The sequence below is a fragment of the Salvia splendens genome, chromosome 10, assembly GCF_004379255.2.
Source record: "Salvia splendens isolate huo1 chromosome 10, SspV2, whole genome shotgun sequence".
Taxonomy (NCBI): domain Eukaryota; kingdom Viridiplantae; phylum Streptophyta; class Magnoliopsida; order Lamiales; family Lamiaceae; genus Salvia; species Salvia splendens.
Window position 1 is genome coordinate 23,977,406 of NC_056041.1, and position 22,134 is coordinate 23,999,539.

Here is a 22,134-nt window from a genome sequence, read left to right on the forward strand (position 1 = left end):
TTCAATAAAATCAAAAAGATATATGCGACAGAGGTCCCCAACAACTTGACAAATGCCCCAGTATATGTCATTTCATGGAAATCAAAAATATATATGAGACAGTGATCCGCAACAACTTGACAAGGGCCTCAATATATGTCCTTTCATTGAAATAAAAAAGATAATGCGACAGAGATCTCCTACAACTTGATAAGGGCCCCAATATATGTCCTTTCATTAAAATGGAAAAGATATATGCGACAGAGATTCCCAACAACTTGACAAGGTCCCCAATATATGTCCTAATATATGTTCTTTATTGAAATAAAAAAGATATATGCGACAGAGGTCCCAATTACTTGACAAGGGCCTAATATATCTTCTTTCATTGAAATAAAAAATATATATGCGACAGAGGTCCCAATTACTTGACAAGGGCCCCAATATATGTCCTTTCATTGAATTCAAAAAGATATATGAGACAGAAATCCCCAACAACTTGATAAGGGCCCTGATATATGTCCTTTCGTTTAAATCAAAAAGATATATGCGATAGAGATCCCCAACAGCTTGACAAGGGCCTCAATATATGTCCTTACATTGAAATAAAAAAGATATACGCAACAGAAATCCCAACAACTTGACAATGGCCCTAATATATGTCCTCTCAATAAAATCAAAAAGATATATGCGACAGAGATCCCCAACAACATGATAAGGGCCCCAATATATGTCCTTTCATTGAAATCAAAATATATATGCGGCAGAGATCCCCAACAACTTGACAAGGGTCCCATTTTATGTCCTTTCATTGACAGAGATCCCAAAGACAGAACAAGGGCCATAATATATGTCATTTCATTAATATCAAAAAGATATATGCGATAGAGATCCCCAGCAACTTGACAAGGGCCTCAATATATGTTCTTTCATTGAAATAAAAAAGATATATGCGACAGAGATCCACAACAACTTGACAAGGGCCCCGATATTTGTCTTTTCATTTATATCAGAAAGATATATGCGACAGAGATCCCCAACAACTTGACAAGGGCCTCAATATATGTCCTTTCATTGAAATCAAAATGATATATGCAACAGAGATCTCCAACAACTTGACAATGGCCCCAATATATGTCCTTTCATTGAAATCAAAAAGATATATACGACAGAGATCCCTATAACTTGACAATGGCCCTAATATATGTCCTTCCAATAAAATCAAAAAGATATATGCGACAGAGGTCCCCAACAACTTGACAAGTGCCTCATTATATGTCCTTCCATAGAAATCAAAATGATATATGCGACAGAGATCTCCAACAACTTGACACGGGCCCCAATATATGTCCTTTTATTGAAATAAAAAATATATATATCATTGAAATAAAAAAATATATGTCCGACTGAGAACCACAACAACTTGACAAGGGCCTCAATATAAGTCCTTCTATTGAAATCAAAAAGATATATGCGACAGAGATCCAAAACAACTAGATAAGGATCCCAGTATTTGTCATTTCATGGAAATCAAAAATATATATGCGACAGAGTTCCCTAAAACATGACAAGGGCCTCAATATATGTCCTTTCAGAGAAATTAAAAAGATAATGCGACAGAGATCCCCAACAACTTGACAAGGGCCTCAATATATTCCTTTCATTGAAATCAAAAAGTTATATGCAACAGAGATCCTCAATAACTTTACAAGGGCCACAATATATGTCCTTTCATTAAAATAAAAAAGATATATGCGACAGAGATCTCCAACAACATGACAATGGCCCCAATATATGTCCTTTCATTGAAATCAAAAAGATATATGCGACAGAGATCCATATAACTTGACAATGGTCCTAATATATGTCCTTTCAATAAAATCAAAAAGATATATGCGACAGAGATCCCCAACAACTTGACAAGTGCCTCATTATAAGTCCTTCAATAGAAATAAAAAATATATATGCGACAGAGATCTCCAACAACTTGACAAGGGCCCCAATATATGTCCTTTTATTGAAATAAGAAATATATATATCATTGAAATCAAAATATATGTCCGACAGAGATCCACAACAACTTGACAAGGGCCTCAATATATGTCCTTCTATTGAAATAAAAAAGATATATGCGACAGAGATCCAAAGCACTTGGATAAGGGTCCCAGTATATGTCATTTCATGGAAATCAAAAATATATATGAGACAGTGATCCCCAACAACTTGACAATGGCCTCAATATATGTCCATTCATTGAAATAAAAAAGATAATGCGACAGAGATCCCCTACAACTTGACAAGGACCCCAATATATGTCCTTTCAATAAAATCAAAAAGATATATGGGACAGAGATCCCCAACAACTTGACAAGGGCCCCAATATATGTCTCTTTCATTGAAATCAAAAATATATATGCGACAGAGATTACCAACAACTTGACAAGGGTCCCAATTTATGTCCTTTCATTGACAGAGATCCCAAAGACTTGACAAGGGCCATAATATATCGCCTTTCATTAATATCAAAAAGATATATGCGACAGAGATCCCTAACAACATGATAAGGGCCTTAATATATGACCTTTCATTGAAATAAAAAAGATATATGCGACAGAGATCCACAACAACTTGACAAGGGCACCGATATTTGTCCTTTCATTTAAATAAAAAAGATATATGCGACAGAGATCCCCAACAACTTGACAAGGGCCTCAATATACGTCCTTTCATTGAAATCAAAAAGATATATGCAACAGAGATCCCCAACAACTTGACAAGGCCCCCAATATATGTCCTTTCATTAAAATAAAAAAGATATACGCGACAGAGATCTCCAACAACTTGACAATGGCATGTCCTTTCATTGAAATCAAAAAGATATATGCGACAGAGATCCATATAACTTGACAATGGCCCTAATATATGTCCTTTCAATAAAATCAAAAAGATATATGCGACAGAGGTCCCCAACAACTTGACAAGTGCATCATTATAAGTCCTTCAATAGAAATCAAAAAGATATATGGGACAGAGATCTCCAACAACATGATAAGGGCCCCAATATATATGCGACAGAGATCCCCAACAACTTGACAAGGGTCCCAATTTATGTCCTTCTTTGACAAAGATCCCAAAGACTTGACAAGGGCCATAATATATGTCCTTTCATTAATATCAAAAAGATATATGCGACAGAGATCCCTAACAACATGATAAGGGCCTCAATATATGTCCTTTCATTGAAATAAAAAAGATATATGCGACAGAGATCCACAACAACTTGACAATGGCCTCGATATTTGTCCTTTCATTAAAATAAAAAAGATATAAGCGACAGAGATCACCAACAACTTGACAATGGCCCCAATATATGCCCTTTCATTGAAATCAAAAAGATATATGCGACAGAGATCCCTATAACTTGACAATGGCCCTAATATATGTCCTTTCAATAAAATCAAAAAGATATATGCGACAGAGGTCCCCAATAACTTAACAAGTGCCTCATTATAAGTCCTTCAATAGGAATAAAAAAGATATATGCGACAGAGATCTCCAACAACTTGACAAGGGCCCCAATATATGTTTTTTTATTGAAATAAAAATATATATATCATTGAAATCAAAATATATGTTCGACAGAGATCCACAACAACTTGACAAGGGCCTCAATATATATCCTTCTATTGAAATAAAAAAGATATATGCGACAGAGATCCAAAACACTAGGATAAGGGCCCCAGTATATGTCATTTCATGGAAATCAAAAATATATATGAGAGAGTGATCCCCAACAACTTGACAAGGGCCTCAATATATGTCCATTCATTGAAATAAAAAAGATAATGCGACAGAGATCCCCTACAACTTGACAAGGACCCCAATATATGTCCTTTCAATAAAATCAAAAAGATATATGCGACAGAGATCCCCAACAACTTGACAAGGACCCCAATATATGTCCTCTCATTGAAATCAAAAATATATATGCGACAGAGATCCCCAACAACTTGACAAGGGTCCCAATTTATGTCCTTTCATTGACATAGATCCCAAACACTTGACAAGGGCCATAATATATGTCCTTTCATTAATATCAAAAAGATATATGCGACAGAGATCCCTAACAACATGATAAGGGCCTCAATATATGTCCTTTTATTGAAATAAAAAATATATATATCATTGAAATCGAAATATATGTCCAACAGAGATCCACAACAACTTGACAAGGGCCTCAATATATGTCCTTCTATTGAAATAAAAAAGATATGTGCGACAGAGATCCAAAACACTTGGATAAGGGCCCCAGTATATGTCATTTCATGGAAATCAAAAATATATATGAGACAGTGATCCCCAACAACTTGACAAGGGCCTCAATATATGTCTATTCATTGAAATAAAAAAGATAATGCGACAGAGATCCCCTACAGCTTGACAAGGACCCCAATATATGTCATTTCAATAAAATCAAAAAGATATATGCGACAGAGATCCCCAACAACTTGACAAGGGTCCCAATTTATGTCCTTCATTGACAGAGATCCCAAAGACTTGACAAGGGCCATAATATATGTCATTTCATTAATATCAAAAAGATATATGCGACAGAGATCCCTAACAACATGATAAGGGCCTCAATATATGTCCTTTCATTGAAATAAAAAAGATATATGCGACAGAGATCCACAACAACTTGACAAGGGCCTCGATATTTGTCCTTTCATTTAAATAAAAAATATATATGCGACAGAGATCTCCAACAACTTGACAAGGGCCTCAATATACGTCCTTTCATTGAAATCAAAATATATGTCCGACAGAGATCCACAACAACTTGACAAGGGCCTCAATATATGTCCTTCTATTGAAATAAAAAAGATATGTGCGACAGAGATCCAAAACACTTGGATAATGGCCCCAGTATATGTCATTTCATGGAAATCAAAAATATATATGAGACAGTGATCCCCAACAACTTGACATGGGCCTCAATATATGTCCATTCATTGAAATAAAAAAGATAATGCGACAGAGATCCCCTACAGCTTGACAAGGACCCCAATATATGTCCTTTCAATAAAATCAAAAAGATATATTCGACAGAGATCCCCAACAACTTGACAAGGGCCCCAATATATGTCCTTTCATTGAAATCAAAAATATATATGCGACAGAGATCCCCAACAACTTGACAAGGGTCCCAATTTATGTCCTTTCATTGACAGAGATCCCAAACACTTGACAAGGGCCATAATATATGTCCTTCATTAATATCAAAAAGATATATGCGACAGAGATCCCTAACAACATGATAAGGGCCTCAATATATGTCCTTTAATTGAAATAAAAAAGATATATGCGACAGAGATCCACAACAACTTGACAAGGGCCCCGATATTTGTCCTTTCATTTAAATAAAAAAGATATAGGCGACAGAGATCCCCAACAACTTGTCAAGGTCCCCAATATATGTCCTTTTATTGAAATAAAAAATATATATTTTATTCAAATCAAAAATATATGTCCAACGGATATCCTCAACAACTTGACAAGGGCCTCAATATATTTCCTTCTATTGAAATCAAAAAGATATGTGCGACAAAGGTCCATAACTACTGGATAAGGGCCCCAGTATATGTCATTTCATGGAAATCAAAAATATATATGCGACAGAGATCCCCAACAACTTGACAATAGCCTCAAAATATGTCCTTTCATTGAAATAAAAAAGATAGTACGACAGAGATCCTCTACAACTTGACAAGGGCCCCCAATATATGTCCTTTCATTGAAATTATAAATATATATGCGACAAAGATCCCCAACAACTTGACAAAGGTCCCAATTTATGTCCTTTCATTGACAGAGATCCCAAAGACTTGACAAGGGCCCTAATATATGTGCCCCTAATATATGTGCTTTCGATAATATCAAAAAGATATATGTGACAGAGGTCCCCAACAACTTGACAAGTGCCTCATTATATGTCCTTTCATTTAAATAAAAAAGATATACGCGACAGAGATACACAACAACTTGACAAGGCCCCCGATATTTGTCGTTTCAATAAAATCAAAAAAGATGTATGCGAAAGAGGTCCCCAACAACATGACAAGTGCCTAATTATATGTCCTTTCGTTGCAATCAAAAAGATATATGCGACAGAGATCTCCAACAACTTGACAAATGCCCCAATATATGTCCTTTTATTTAAATAAAATATATATATCATTGAAATCAAAAATATATGTCCGACAGAGATCCACAACAACTTGACAAGGGCCTCAATATATGTCCTTCTATTGAAATCAAAAAGATATATGCAACAGAGATCCAAAACAACTGGATATGGGTCCCAGTATTTGTCATTTCATAGAAATCAAAAATATATATTCGACAGAGTTCCCCAACAACTTGACAAGGGCATCAATATATGTCCTTTCATAGAAATAAAAAAGATAATGCGACAGAAATCCCCTACAACTTGACAAGGGCCCCAATATATGTCATTTCATTAAAATAGAAAATATATATGCGACAGAGATTCCCAACAACTTGACAAGGGCCCCAATATATGTCTTTTCATTGAAATCAAATATATATATGCGACAGAGATCTCCAACAAGTTGACAAGGGCCCCAATATATGTTCTTTATTAAAATAAAATAGATATTTGCGACAGAGGTCCCAACTACTTGATAAGGGCCCCAATATATGTCCTTTCATTGAAATAAAAAATATAAATGCGACAGAGCTTCCCAACAACTTGACAAGGGCCCCAATATATGTCTTTTCATTAAAATCAAAAGATATATGAGAAAGAGATCCCCAACAACTTGACAAGAGCCCCGATATATGTCCTTTCATTTAAATCAAAAAGATATATGCGATAGAGATCCCCAACAGCTTGACAAGGGCCTCAATATATGTCCTTACATTGAAATCAAAAAGATATATGCAACAGAAATCCAAACAACTTGATGGCCCTAATATATGTCCTTTCAATAAAATCAAGAAGATATATGCGACAGAGATCCCCAATAACTTGATAAGTGCCCCAATATATGTCCTTTCATTGAAATAAAATATATATATGCGACAGAGATCCCCAACAACTTGACAAGGGTACCAATTTATGTCCTTTCATTGACATAGACCCCAAAGACATGACAAGGGCCCTAATATATGTCCTTTCATTAATATCAAAAAGATATATGCGACAGAGATCCCCAACAACTTGACAAGGGGCCTCAATATATGTCATTTCATTGAAATAAAAAAGATATATGCGACAGAGATCCACAACAACTTGACAAGGGCCCCGATATTTGTCCTTTCATTTATATCAAAAAGATATATACGACTGAGATCCCATTAACTTGACAATGGCCTCAATATATGCCCTTTCATTAAAATCAAAAAGATATATGCAACAGAGATCCCCAATACCTTGACAAGGGCCCCAATATATGTCCTTTAATTAAAATAAAAAAAGATATACGCGACAGAGATCTCCAACAACTTGACAATGACCCCAATATATGTCCTTTCATTGAAATCAAAAAGATATATACGACAAAGATCCCAATAACTTGACAATGGCCCTAATATATGTCCTTTCAATAAAATCAAAAGATATATGCGACAGAGGTTCCCAACAACTTGACAAGTGCCTCATTATATCTTCTTTCATAGAAATCAAAAGGATATATGCGACAGAGATCTCCAACAACTTGACAAGGGCCCCAATATATGTCATTTTATTGAAATAAAAAATATATATATCATTGAAATCAAAAATATATGTCCGACAAAGATCCACAACAACTTGACAAGGGCCTCAATATAAGTCCTTCTATTGAAATCAAAAAGATATATGCGACAGAGATCCAAAACAACTAGATAAGGATCCCAGTATTTGTCATTTCATGGAAATCAAAAATATATATGCGACAGAGTTCCCTAACTACTTGACAAGGGCCTCAATATATGTCCTTTCATAGAAATCAAAAAGATAATGCGACAGAGATCCCCAACAACTTGACAAGGGCCTCAATATATGTCTTTTCATTGAAATCAAAAATATATATGCAACAGAGATCCCCAATAACTTTACAAGGGCCCCAATATATGTCCTTTCATTAAAATAAAAAATATATACGCGACAGAGATCTCCAACAACTTGACAAGGGCCCCAATATATGTCCTTTCATTGAAATTAAAAAGATATATACGACAGAGATCCCTATAACTTGACAATGGCCCTAATATATGTCCTTTTCAATAAAATCAAAAAGATATATGCGACAGAGGTCCCCAACAACTTGACAAGCGCTTCATTATATGTCCTTCCATAGAAATAAAAAAGATATATGCGACAGAGATCTTCAACAACTTGACAAGGGCCCCAATATATGTCATTTTATTGAAATAAAAAATATATATATCATTGAAATCAGAAATATATGTCCGACAGAGATCCACAACAACTTGACAAGGGCCTCAATATATGTCCTTCTATTGAAATAAAAAAGATAATATGCAACAGAGATCCAAAACAATTGCATAAGGGCCCCAGTATATGTCATTTCATGGAAATCAAAAATATATATGAGACAGTGATCCCCAACAACTTGACAAGTGCCTCAATATATGTCCTTTCATTGAAATAAAAAAGATAATGCGACAGAGATCCCCTACAACTTGACAAGGGCCCCAATATATGTCCTTTAATTAAAATAGAAAAGATATATGCGACAGAGATCCCCAACAACTTGACAAGGGCCCCAATATATGTCCTTTCATTGAAATCAAAAATATATATGCGACAGAGATCCCCAACAACTTGACAAGGGTCCCAATTTATGTCCTTTCATTGACAGAGATCCCAAAGACTTGACAAGGGCCCTAATATATGTCCTTTCATTAATATCAAAAAGATATATGCGACAGAGATCCCCAACAACTTGACAAGGGCCTCAATATATGTCCTTTCATTGAAACAAAAAAGATATATGCGACAGAGATCATCAACAACTTGACAAGGGCCCCGATATTTGTCCTTTCATTTAAATCAAAAAGATATATGCGACAGAGATCCCCAACAACTTGACAAGGGCCTCAATATATGTCCTTTCATTGAAATCAAAAAAATATATGCAACAGAGATCCCAAACAACTTGACAAGGGCCCCAATATATGTCCTCAATATATGTCCTTTCATGAGACTTATATAGTGGATTAAACTCTTTACGTACACCGATATATGATATTATTAAATTTATTTTTATGTTTCAATTGCCAACACTTATTAGGCTGATGACCTTTATACTCTACAAGATAATCATTCTATTATTGATTTCCAAATTACAGCAAGCTCGTGTCATCCCACCATAATTAACTCTAATAAAATCAGTTGGTTGGACAAAGTCACTTTCCACCTTGTGGTTATAATACTATCGTAATTTTAATATGTTTCCAATAATTACTAAGTCTATTGCGATCCTGGAGTTGTAAAATTCGAGTTATAGAAGCAAGTTGATCATGTAGTAGAAGTTTAGATTTTCATATTCATACTTTAAAATGGAACTAATTAAATGATAATATAAGATGAATTATAGTTTATACAACTAATAAAATGATAAGATTACTTATTAGTACTTTAGTTGTAGCATGACATTTGGGCTGAGTTGTTTGAAATGTTGCAAAAAGTCTGGTCATATTTGCAATTTGCGCTCAAAAGTCGGGCTATTTTTGCAATATGCAGAAGGTCAAATGGTGTTGAAACGGTCCACCAATAAAATATGCTAAGAGAAATTTCGGCATATGGATCTCAATTTGCCAAAAAATTCTTATTCTGAAAAATTCATATAGCTCAAGTCTATATTCTGAAAGGTCAGCAAATTTAATTCATAATCTCGAAAGGTCATCAAAGTGAGACTCATATTCTGAAATTTCTCAAATTATAATCAACTAGGAACTTTATCATTGTAATAAATGATTTTGAGTAATTTTGGTGTATTTTGGATGATGAGATATCGGGATCTAAATTTAAAAGTACTACTATTTTCATTTTGATTTTGAAATATGAATTGTCACATCTATAGTTAATTGATCATATGCATGTTTAGCAGAAGTAAATATCATCACGTGGATTCTGCATTGTTGTGTGGTGCGTGTTAAGAGTTGAAAATATGATTTTATTTCAACTTTTTTTTATTGAATTTTATTTCAACTTTTTTTATTGAATTTTATTTCAACTTTTTTTATTGAATTTTATTTCAACTTTTCATGCGTTGTCCATTTAGTTGTCGTCATTAAAGAGACAAGTTAAGTTGGGTTCGTAAAATATAACGTATAGTTTCAGTGCTTTTGTAAGGTGTTACATTCTTTCAAACTTAGTGACAAGTTTATGTGCAGTCATTTACAAGAATATATTATCATTACAACTTTTTTTTTAATAAAAAATCTAACTTTCGGTAAACGGTAGCTATTCGGCTACCCCTTGCTAGTTGCTAACTACATTAAACGAATTCATAAGTAGAACTTCCATGCGATTAAGTATCTTTGTATATACACTATTATTAAACGAGTTATTTTGAAGTTTTATTTTTGTTTAAATTCTGATTTCTTCATCATTTTCCATCCAAACACTGAACATTCTAATTCTCTAATGAGTAAAGAGTCCAGGGATGGAGTTAGTGTCTTGTCCACCAAAAATAATATCTAGTAAAATTTAAAAGAGAAACAAATACAGTGGGTATTGTAAACTAGAGAAAAAGAAAATATGAATAAAATAGGAGAGCAAAAGATTAAAAAAAACAGAGAGTAATAAACTAAGAGTAATTTTGATGAACGTACGAAAATGGATGATGAGATTATTTTTTATGGTCGGAGAAAGTATATGATACGATGTCACTCGTATCGGAGGGGTGACCGATGGCTGCTGAGCTCGACGATCGATAAGGGTCTGTGTCGCGGTGAGTGTCCGTCGATCAAGACTTAGAGTTCCTGCGTGAAAACATAAAAGACAAGATATTTAAAATTAAATTTGTTATTCATTGATTGATTAAATTATAACAATGCCTCCTATTTATAATACTAGTACCCTAACTTAACGAACAAGAAAACAAATTTGTAAACAGGGTAGTGATAAAATGTAAATTTTAAATATACAAACTTCAAACTATGATCTGGACCGTCAGAAAATGTCAACGGATGATAAAATAATAGCAACAGAAAATGCCAACACAACATCGAACGTTGACACTGTGTTGACATTTTTTGTTGCTATTATTTTATTGTTGACATTTTCTGAATGTCCATATCATAGTTTGGAGTTTGTACAATATTTAGAGTTTGCATTTGATTACATCCCTATGTAAACATATATGAGAAAAATATGATAAATCAATTATAGACTAAATAATAGAAATATGGAGATATTATTGTAGATATACTCGTATCAATTCCCCCACGGTTAAAATCGATCTTGTTCTCAATGTGGAAACCATGAAGCAACGAAGAGAGTTGAAAGTGAAAGATTTTGCGAGGTATCTCCTTCTCGATCAAACACACACTGAATGGTTGAGTGTCTCTCTTCATCATCTCCATAAAAAATCGCCAATGGAGGACACTTGGGGCGTAATCAATGCTAAACCATGAATCTTTTCAACGCGGTCATGAATGCTCAGACACAGCGTGTCACTGCGCGGAGGAATCAACCGTGCATCGGCGTCGAACGATCTTAATCTATGATTTATACTTGCAAGATCACCGACATGCAAACCCACATAGGATAAATAGGGGTGAGCATTCAGGTTTCGGTTCGGTTTTTTACCTAAACCGAACCAAACCCGAAAAACTGAAAACCGAACTAAACCGAAAAAATTGAAATTAATTTAAAAAGATTGAAAAACCAAAAAATTGAAAAAAACATATATATTATATTCAAAATATAATTCGTTTTTTTTTTATTTTTTTTCCGCCCGAACGGAAGCAAATCGAAAAACCAAATATTTTTTATTTTAAAAATCAAACTAACCGAACCGAATTTCAAATTTTCAATTTGGTTTGATTCAGATATTCGATTTTCGATTTTCAATTTTTTTCCTCACCTCTTAAGGATAAGTCATGTTAACATGCTAATTCCCCATTATGAAATGAATCCTAAATACTATGATAGATAAGATCAATACAAAACATGACACTTTTTTACATTTTCCATTTCTTAAAGTATGTTCTATTAGTGTACCAAAGTAATAATAGCAAACCAATACTCATTTTAAACTTAGACAGATGCACCACTTGACCACTTCAACACCCACACCCAAACCCACACCCACACAATCGATATTGTCTTCTATAGATTAGTAGACTGCATGTAATGGGCTGAGGCCATCTACTCTTGGATCATGGCCCATGGTCCGTTTGGTTAGGAACAATAATTGAGACTTGAGAGTAGTTATGTTCTTGGCTATTACTCCATTCGTTCACGAAATAATATGTCATTTTTTACTATTTTAGAATGTTCTTAATTTAAAATTTTATTTAGTTTTTTTTTGTTTTAGGCAATTGGTCTCAATACTGTGCTATATATTACACTCACATTATTATAGTATAAAATTAATACTCATATAATAGTGGAATATATATTTCACTAATTTTTTTAAAAATTCATGTTAAATGAAACTGGGACTATAAATGGAAAATAGAGTAAGTAATCTAAAATGTGGTGAGGACTTAGTTAAACTAGTCGGGGTATATAAATATGATTAAAAATAAAATTAACGGGCACGCGATAGGTCGGTTGTTCTCCCCGCTAATCCTCATATATAAATAATCAGACCCCCTTTTCTCCTTCAAATTTACTCTTCCCCCTCTCCCCATTTCGGTTACATCCCCAATTAAATTTACCAAAAAATTGAAATCAATGCCGGTGAATTTGACGGCCAACGCTATTGCGGCGATAGACGGCGGAGACGTCAACGCCAAGCCGCTGGTGCAGGTGTTAGACATCAAGCTCATCGGCTCCTCGCAGGAGCGCTATCGCTTTCTCCTCTCTGACGCTGTGGCTACTCAGCACGCTATGCTCGCCACACAGCTCAACGACCGAGTCAAAACCGGCCGAGTCCGCAGGGGATCCGTCATCCAGCTCATCGAGTACATCGGCAGCACTGTCCAGAAGCGCAAGTAAATTCTTCGCCCTACTACTCTCCTGCTAATTGTCTAAGTAGGTAGCGAAACTCTGTGTAAATTGATTTTAAATTCCATCTCTGTATCTCTGCTAGTGCCTGTATGTGTGTCAGTTTATGATTTATTTGCCTTGCCTGTTTGTATTGTAGAACAGGTATATACATTTTGAGCTCTCACTAACTGCCTCGAAAATTGCTTAAACTATAGAATGTATGAGTTATTATCCGATTGTGTTTACAGAGAGATATTACAGTGTTTGATGCCGCTAGTTGATTGCATAGGTTTTCATTCCATGAGGAGAAGTAACTGTATGTCAATAATTCTCTGTTCATTTATACTTTGAATGCGAACAATGTTAAAGCTGCCGGAGTAAAATGGAGACAGGACTATGTAAAATGGCGATACAGTTGCTTCTAGTTAATTCTGTACGATTCACCTTGACACAGTGGGATTATGGAACTTCATCGGCTGATAGAACATTGACTATGAATGTTTAAGAGGAACTTGCAAAATTTCAGTAGGAAATAAGTTAAAATCATCCAATGATTTTACTGAAAACGGTAGATTTGAACATTTTTTGGTTGAACACACAGTCACTAGACTGAAAGTGTCATGCATTTTATATGTCCCAAAATAATGGTAATAGACATCAGATGACACACTATATCATTTTTCATCGGAACCTGATTCTTCATCCTCCGGTAGTTTGAAAAACCTGAATGGGTAGGAGTTACTTCAGTGGTTTCACAATGCTGATGACAGTTCCTCTGCAAGTCAGACTAATATTAAGCAGGGTACTTTTGGCATAAGTATGTCTCGTATTTTTTTTCTAGTTTGAACAACACCAAACTTGACTTAGACATTTTAGGATATTTTTGAGTCAGGTGGAACAAAGACTTGGAGTTCCTAAGATGCAAACCAAGACTACTAAGCTGATTGCTTGAAATGTCTTTCTATGTTTTGTAGATTGGAAACTCATAAATATGCATTGTTCTTGCAGAATTATTGTGATCCTAAACATGGAAACCATCATTCTGGATTGCGATGTAATTGGTAACCCAAGGGTGTTGGAAATTGATTCACTGCCTGAAAAGCCATTATCATCTGGACCCCGACCATCAATAAACAATAATGTTGCCGGTGCTCAGAATTTGTCACGAATAAGCTACAATAATGTTAAAACTTCAAGCTCCATAAACCTAGGTGGTAGCATGCAGAGTTTCCGTCCTACTGTTCAGCCTTCATACCAGCCACCTCCAAATTATAAGAATCATGGAGCAATCATGAGAAATGAGGCACCTGCACGCATTATACCTATTGCTGCCTTGAATCCCTATCAAGGTAGATGGGCTATCAAGGCACGGGTGACAGCAAAAGGAGATCTCCGTCGTTACAACAATGCAAGAGGAGATGGAAAAGTATTCTCCTTTGATCTTCTTGATTCAGATGGAGGGGAAATTAGGGTGACATGCTTCAATGCTGTGGTGGACCGTTTTTATGATACTATCGAAGTTGGTAAAGTCTATGTGATATCCAAAGGCAGCTTGAAACCTGCCCAGAAGAATTTTAACCATCTAAAGAATGAGTGGGAGATATTTCTGGAGACAACATCATCAGTAGATCTTTGTCCAGATGAAGATACATCCATACCCAGGCAGCAGTTCTCATTTAGGCCTATCAGTGAAATTGCAAATGCTGAAAGCAATTCCATACTGGATATTATCGGTGTTGTTGTAACAGTGAACCCTTCGGTTCCCATCATGCGGAAGAATGGAATGGAAACGCAGAGGCGAATTCTGAACTTGAAGGATCAATCAGGGTTAACTGTTGAATTGACATTATGGGGAGATTTCTGCAACAGGGAAGGACAACAGCTGCATGATATGGTAGAAGCCGGAATTTTCCCCATTTTGGCTGTCAAAGCTGGAAAAGTTAACGATTTTAGTGGGAAGTCCATCGGTACCATATCTGCCACACAGCTATTCATAAATCCCGACTCTGCAGAGGCTGACAGCTTGAGAAACTGGTTTGATCGAGGGGGAAAAGACACTGCTTCTCATTCCATAACCAAAGACGCTATACTTGGTGGAATGAAGAACGAGACACGCAAGTGCTTGACACAGATAAAAGATGAAGGGCTGGGAAGATCAGACAAACCAGACTGGATTGCAGTTAAGGCAACTGTGTCCTTTATCAAAACAGACTCATTCTGTTACACAGCCTGCCCTTTGATGATCGGTGACAGGCAGTGCAACAAGAAAGTGACGAAGTCTGGGAACTCAGCGTGGCTATGCGACAGGTGCAATCAAGAATTCGAAGAGTGTGATTACAGATACCTTCTTCAGGTTCAGATTCAGGACTACAGCGGCATGACATGGGTGACCGCTTTCCAGGAAGCCGGTGAAGAGATCTTGGGGTGCTCGGCCAAGGAGTTGTACGTGTGGAAAAACGAAATGCAAGATGACCTCAAATTTCTTGAAGTCATTCAAAACTGCCTCTTCAGGGAGTTTTTCTTTAAGCTCAAAATAAAAGAGGAGATTTATGGCGACGAACAGAAGCTGAAGATCACTGTTGTCAAGGCAGACAAGTTGAACTACTCTGAAGAGAGTAGATTTCTGTTTGATAGCATCACAAAGAGCCATATGGCTACATATTAAAATGGCATGCATCCTTTTCTATTGCAATAATTTTTATAGCAAAATTTTTAATTCTCAGTTCAATTAGTCATATTAATATGCTTCTTTGATTATCAGTGTAGAGCAGTCGAAGACTTTGGAATTTGATTGATATAAATAGACAGGTTTGTGTAAGAATTGAAGTTGAAGAGGAACAGTTTTAGTCTATTAAGTAATACAGTGATACATCTGCAATAGAAACAGAGAGAAAAAGGGTTCTCAGCCCCGCTTGACAGGGTCGAAGTTGGAGACGCCTATCACAGCTCCCAAAATGGCGCTGAGCACGACGCCACCGGCGGCGATGCTGAGCAGGAAGTTGTTGAGAGAGGGCGAGGCGCTGCTGGCTGCCTCGGCGACGTCGGGGACAACCATGGAGGCGGTCAATGCGGCGGCGGTCAATCCAGCCGCGGCCTTCTCCTGCAAGGAAGCTTTGACTTGGAGTGTTGAGGCGGGGTTGGACACGAGGGCGGCTGGCTTGGATGGCCGGAGCGCGGTGCCCTTGAGGAAGGCGTTGGTGTGGCCGGCACGGGGCAACGGCAGCGCCATTGATAGAGCTGAAGTTGAGGCCATTTGTTGTTGAATGTGTTTGTGTGAAGGTGGGATGTGAGAGTGTTTTGATAGAGGAAGAGAGATTTGCGGGAGAGGGACAAAGGATCCAAGCAGAGGTGGAGAATCGACGGTATCTTACATGGTCCGACGTGGCACCTTCTCGACTTTCATGTGGTAGATAAGCTTATCCAATCACTATTTTCTTCATTTCTTTTTTTGGTTATTAGTGTTTTTTCGAATCCAACTTGAGCATATTCGCCGGAACCCTATTTCCTTCGGAGTTTGGAGACACGCTCCAGCTCCGGTACGTTTGGCGATACTCCATAATATATGTGCACAAATTAAATACTCCCTCCGGTATACCATTTTAGTAGTCTGTCCAACTTTAGGAGTCTCAGTTAAAATATTTCACGAATGATAATAGGCCCCACATTCGACTAATCTCCCATTCGCATTTCATCATAAAACTAATACTCCCTCCGTCCTACTCTAGGTGGAACATTTCTAATTCGGTACGAAATTTTATGTATTGTTGTTTTATGAGTTAAGTGGAGATAATAAAGTAAGAGAGGAAAAAAGTAGAGTGAGAGATGTTTTTTATTTAGAAATGTGTCATTTAGAGTGGAAGATTCTCAAAAGGAAAATATGTCACTTAGATTGGGACGGAAAGAGTATATAAAAATCGGACCACAATCCATTTTATCTTTTTCCCATCAACTCTCCTTTACATTTTGTAAAACTCGTATCCGATTCAAATGGGACTCCTAAAGTGGGATGTAGGGAGTATTAATAAATTTTAATGAACTACAATTAAATTTAATTAGAATGACCAAAATATATGGTTTCTCAACTTTGCTAGCTAAAACTTATTGGCAGTCCCCACACCATAACAATTATTTTGTTAAGAGTTTGTATTAATCATTTACGAGGGTGGAAAATTCAATCAATATTACCCTATAATTTTAGTAAGTAGCCTTTTTGTCATTAGTTTTGCCGTAGAAACATGTGGATTAAGTTCTAAGATAGTATATTTTCTTGAGGTGGGTTTTACTGATATCTTGACTAAATAATATGTTTTATGTAAGTATATCGAATTTTGATATTTTATAAGCAGTGAATCCCAAATTGGAGTTTTCCCTCAACAAACATAGGAGTGGCTTCTTCAAGCACTTGACCCTTCAAGAGAATGAGCCATGAATGCATTTGAACTTGAGAATTCAGAAACAATATCATGAACTTGATAGTACATGTGGTTGAGGCATTTACACACAACAATAAACCTAACTCATCTTCTCTCTATCTCTAACTCTCTTACAAAAAATGGATCACCTTGCAGTAATACCTGATTCAACATAGCTAATCTGCACTTCCTGAGGCAGAAGACGGTATTTGATGCCGAGCTCCTCCAGAATCTTCTTAAGCTCGACAACAAGATCCGATCTCCGGTTGCCCGCCTCTCCAACATTCTGGAAATTTATTGTATGAGTTACATACAGAGCAATTATCATCTTGTTCACATCCACAATCTCTTTCACTTGCATACTGTGATGTGGGCTCCACTGTTGAGGCTTACTCTCCAAATATCTGATCATCAAAAACCATCACTCTACTAAGCACCATTCATATCATCACAATAAAATGAACCAAGATTTTTTACTCATAAGATTCAATACAAAACAATTTAGTCGTGTGACAGTCGCAAACGTGTAGCGTTTGATGTCACGAGACAGACCTTAGCAGAAGAATTGGGTCCATAAGTTACAGCATTAGTGAATCTGCCATGGCTATCAGTTTCCAGGACATCAAGCTTCTTGCTAGGCTTCCTACAAAATGTAGATAGTACTTCCTAAGTGTTTTTTAGTAGTACTATATGTTTTAGGTAATTCTTGCATTTCTATGTTTAATACTATATACCACACCCTCCCTATGTTTCAATTCTACAATTAATTATGTAACATATTGAGAAGCATCATACATACCCTTTAATTTTAGCCCTCAAGGATGCTAAGCTCTCAACCGAAGTGGAGAAATCGACAGCAAACTCGACTGCATCACCCATCATCTCCGGGCTCCGGTTATAGTTGCTGATTGCTTTGGTAGCCAAGATTGCATTAGGATAGTACAGCTTTTCATTGTTGCCTTTGAGAAATATTGTTGTCAAGATATTCATTTCATCCACAACCATCTGCAGAAATCTTGATGATTTAAACAATGGAGACAGATGAAGAGATTTTTATGGGAGCAGAAAAGGGGTGTGTACCTGCACGCCATCAATGACACAGCGATCACCAACATCAAAGGGGTGCACCACAAACACGAAGATCATGGCTTCGAACAATGTTTTGGCTGTGTTCCCAAACATGAACACTACGAGCAACATCTGAGACGACATGAAGACTAGAATGGAGGTGGTGGCAATCTCCATCAGAAGTATCCAGACTATAACAATCACAACCAGCACAATGCATGAAGCGATCTTGTTTAGCTCCTCTATTGCTGTTTTCGCGTCTTTCAGAGACACGGCTAGGCATTTTCTCTCATTATGAGCCTTCACCTGTGTAAGACATAAGTTTGGATTCCTAAATATCCCGAACATAGCCTTACTAGTTGAATTGATTCAGGGATCTCACCACCCAATTTCGAAAGGCCGATTTCTTGATCCTTCTCGACTCTGCAGCCCCTTCGAACAGTGGGAAAACGTTATCAACTTCCTCCTTAGGCATGTAACGAAGGATGTCGTCTTCTTCAATGAATCTAATCCATAAGCAAAAGATAAACATCAATGGTTCAAGTCGAAAATTAAACTAGAAATGGAAACATTAATGACAATCTCACTTGTGTCCTTGCTTGGCCACTCTCTTGAATATGGCATTCGCAGCCGCCCTGGCCTCAACCTCGGTCGTGATCATCACCGTACCTCCTCCCCCCTGCTCGACACTCTCATCAAGAATGTCGGACATGGTAAGCAAGTCCGAGTTCCTGATCACATTCATCAGCCCGCCCATAGTCCAAGCAGAAACCTTCTCCCTCTTAATCTTATACAGCTTATCCACATTAATCACTTGCTCCCCTTTCTGCTCCACTCCCTTCTTAAAACTCAACCGCCCGCTGCTCCTGTAACTCTCACTCGCACTATCCCAGACAGGACTCCCCGATAGAGCCTGAAGTATGTATTGGTGGAAAATGGACTCCTGAATCCTATCGAAATAGGTCTTGACATGAAAATTGGAAGCGACTATCTTAACCAACGTTGTCTTAACCATCCACATGACCGCGCCCACCAGAGTGGACACGATCCCTCTGGTGATCTTGTTCAGGATGTCGGATTCCCTCCTCGTCCGCCTGGCCCCCCGGTTGATGAGGAGCACCCACGCCACGAGGATGAGGGCAAGCCAGACGACAATGCGCACGCTCTTCTTGAGGGCGAAGAGGAAGTAGAGCACCTTCTTCTTGAGCAGGAAGTTCCGCTCGATGAGGAAGACGAGGAGGTTGGTCGCCCACTCGGTGAAGAGGTGGCCGCAGAATATCACCAGCACCAGCACGCACCATTTCCAGAGCTGCAGGCTCCATATCTCCACCTCCTCGTCGAGAATCCTTATCGTCTTGCTCAGGATCAGCAGAGCTGTGATGCTCACGAATGCAATCCATTCTAGAATGAGCACGGCCTTCCACTTCCTGCCCCGCCTTGCGGCCTGGGGCTTGAGGACGTCCGTGTTGTACACGTCGTCATCATCGTTGTTGTCAATGTCATCATCATCATCATCATCGTCCATCGAGGCCATAAGGGGCGTCCGCGGCGTGATTGGCGCGGACGTTTTTGGAGTTGGTTTTGGCGAAGGAGAAGGCTTCAAGCTGCTCGGGAACGGCGGCTCGGCGATTCGTGATTTCGGCTTCGAGTAAGCCGATTGAGTGATCGGTCTCCGGCGCATGTCCGGCGCAATCGGCGGCTTGGAGTCTGGAGATGGAGCTGGAGCCGGAGCCGGAGCCGGAGCTGCGGCGGCGGTGTTGAATAAGTTCATTTTCATCTGAATATCGGATTCGGAATCGCCATTGTCTTTGGAATTTTCGTCGTCTGGTTTGGGAGAGTGAATCTCCAAAACGACATCCAAATTTCCGCCCTTTCCACCCAATGATATCTCACTTTCCATTACAAGCTAAGAGAATAAAAATTGAATCTTGATCAAATTTCAAAACTATCTATTCTAAGAAATTGGATTTTATTTAATTTATCTAACGAACTCACCGGTTACAGCCGCCAATTTGATTGCAGAATCCCACTTATTGTGAGATGCAACAGCTGGAGACATAGCTGTTCATTGGCTTGATGAGTGTTGAGCACAAAATTATTGACATTTCTTCATATTCAATAAAGGGACAAGAAAAGTTTTCTGTGTGTGTTTGATGAGTTACTGACTTTGATTGGATTTTGGTTATTTATTCTACTTTTTTAGAATATTAGAAAAGTCATCGAGACAAAATACGATTGTTTTCATCTGCATATATGATTTTAGATGTATGCATTTGACGTTGACCAATTCATCAACTATCTTCAGTTTAGGAATTTATTACCTACAAAGTGCTTTACTTAATTGTGTTTAGTTTATGCTATTTCTTTTTTTTTTTCTCAATCCTAGATATATTACACGTATCTAAGAAAGTCACTATATTGTAGAAAAGAACAATTACTAATCAAATTGTCATTTTTGAAATAAAACGTGGTATAGCCATGCATATGGTAAACAATAAGGTTTCTAGTTCATCTGTCTCATTAAATATAACCTTCCTTTTTAAGTCTTTCCAACAATAATATCGTATTTCATAGTATTTAATAAAAAGTTAATTTTTTACTACAATATTCAATGAATTTTTCTATTTGTTCTAATGTATACATATTTTTCTATTTATCTAAAATTTTGTATTATTCAAGTATGTGGTCATTCTTGAATGAAATGGAGAGGAGTAAAAAGTAATTACTCTTTAAAAACCTAAATGAAGAGAGAATAGAGTAGAGAAATGAAGAGAATAAATTATGTATGAGTAAGATAATAAAATAAAAAAATATGTTTTGTTTTTACTAAAAGAGAAATAACTCACTTTAGAGGAGAAGTTTCAAAGGAATGCAAACAGACTAATGGAGTATATATGGTCATCCTTAGGAGAAAAAATTTAGAGCCCACAATCATTTAATATGAATTTTCGCACAATATTTGTATATGTTAAAAGGATCGGTAATTGGGTTCTGTATATATTTTCTTGATAATTACATTGTACAAGGAGTACCAATATATAGGAATAGGGATTGTTCTACAAGGTAAGCCTAATTAACATAATTACAAATATTGCATATCTTCCTAAAGATGGTAAAAAGATAATTTACACATCTTCCTCCTGATATGGTGCAATCTTCTCCAACACTCCCCCTCAAGTTAAGTAACGGGATTCCCGATACTCAACTTGCACAATACTTCTCGAAATTGCTTTGAATTCACCGACTTGGTTAAAATGTCAGCTAGTTGATCCTCGGACTTGACAAATGGCATCTCAACTATTCTTGCCTCGATATTCTCCTTGATGAAGTGCCGGTCTACTTCCACATGTTTTGTTCGATCATGCTGGACTGGGTTTTCAGATATGCTAATGGCCGCCTTGTTGTCACAAAATAACTTGCACGTTTGAGACGAGTAAAGACCCAACTCCCTCATAAGTCTCCTTAGCCATAGTAATTCTGTCA

General features: G+C 37.0%; 3 protein-coding genes across 4 annotated transcripts; 1 reads left to right on the forward strand and 2 right to left on the reverse strand.

Annotated features, from left to right (window-relative positions):
* The first annotated feature begins 12,843 nt into the window (after positions 1-12,843).
* LOC121750358 (replication protein A 70 kDa DNA-binding subunit A-like) lies at positions 12,844-15,931 on the forward strand. The gene is made up of 2 exons (XM_042144878.1): positions 12,844-13,176; positions 14,180-15,931. Exons 1-2 carry the CDS (start codon positions 12,917-12,919, stop codon positions 15,834-15,836), a joined length of 1,917 nt encoding a protein of 638 aa, XP_042000812.1. The 5' UTR covers positions 12,844-12,916; the 3' UTR covers positions 15,837-15,931.
* A 67-nt stretch (positions 15,932-15,998) lies between these two features.
* LOC121750359 lies at positions 15,999-16,505 on the reverse strand. Its single transcript, XM_042144879.1, has one exon. It carries the CDS (start codon positions 16,422-16,424, stop codon positions 16,074-16,076), a length of 351 nt encoding a protein of 116 aa, XP_042000813.1. The 5' UTR covers positions 16,425-16,505; the 3' UTR covers positions 15,999-16,073.
* Positions 16,506-17,561: 1,056 nt separating this feature from the next.
* On the reverse strand, positions 17,562-20,820 carry LOC121751364 (mechanosensitive ion channel protein 10-like). 2 transcript variants are annotated; one of them, XM_042146094.1, is made up of 7 exons: positions 20,647-20,820; positions 19,239-20,557; positions 19,034-19,157; positions 18,664-18,957; positions 18,383-18,588; positions 18,136-18,226; positions 17,833-17,987 (listed from the first exon to the last, which is right to left on the reverse strand). In XM_042146094.1, the coding sequence occupies exons 2-7, from the start codon at positions 20,549-20,551 to the stop codon at positions 17,973-17,975; spliced, it is 2,043 nt and encodes a 680-aa protein (XP_042002028.1). In that variant the 5' UTR covers positions 20,552-20,557; positions 20,647-20,820; the 3' UTR covers positions 17,833-17,972. The 2 variants fall into 2 exon arrangements, with proteins under 2 accessions (XP_042002027.1, XP_042002028.1); XM_042146093.1 differs by lacking the exon at positions 18,136-18,226 and having other exon boundaries at positions 17,562-17,987.
* Positions 20,821-22,134: the final 1,314 nt, after the last annotated feature.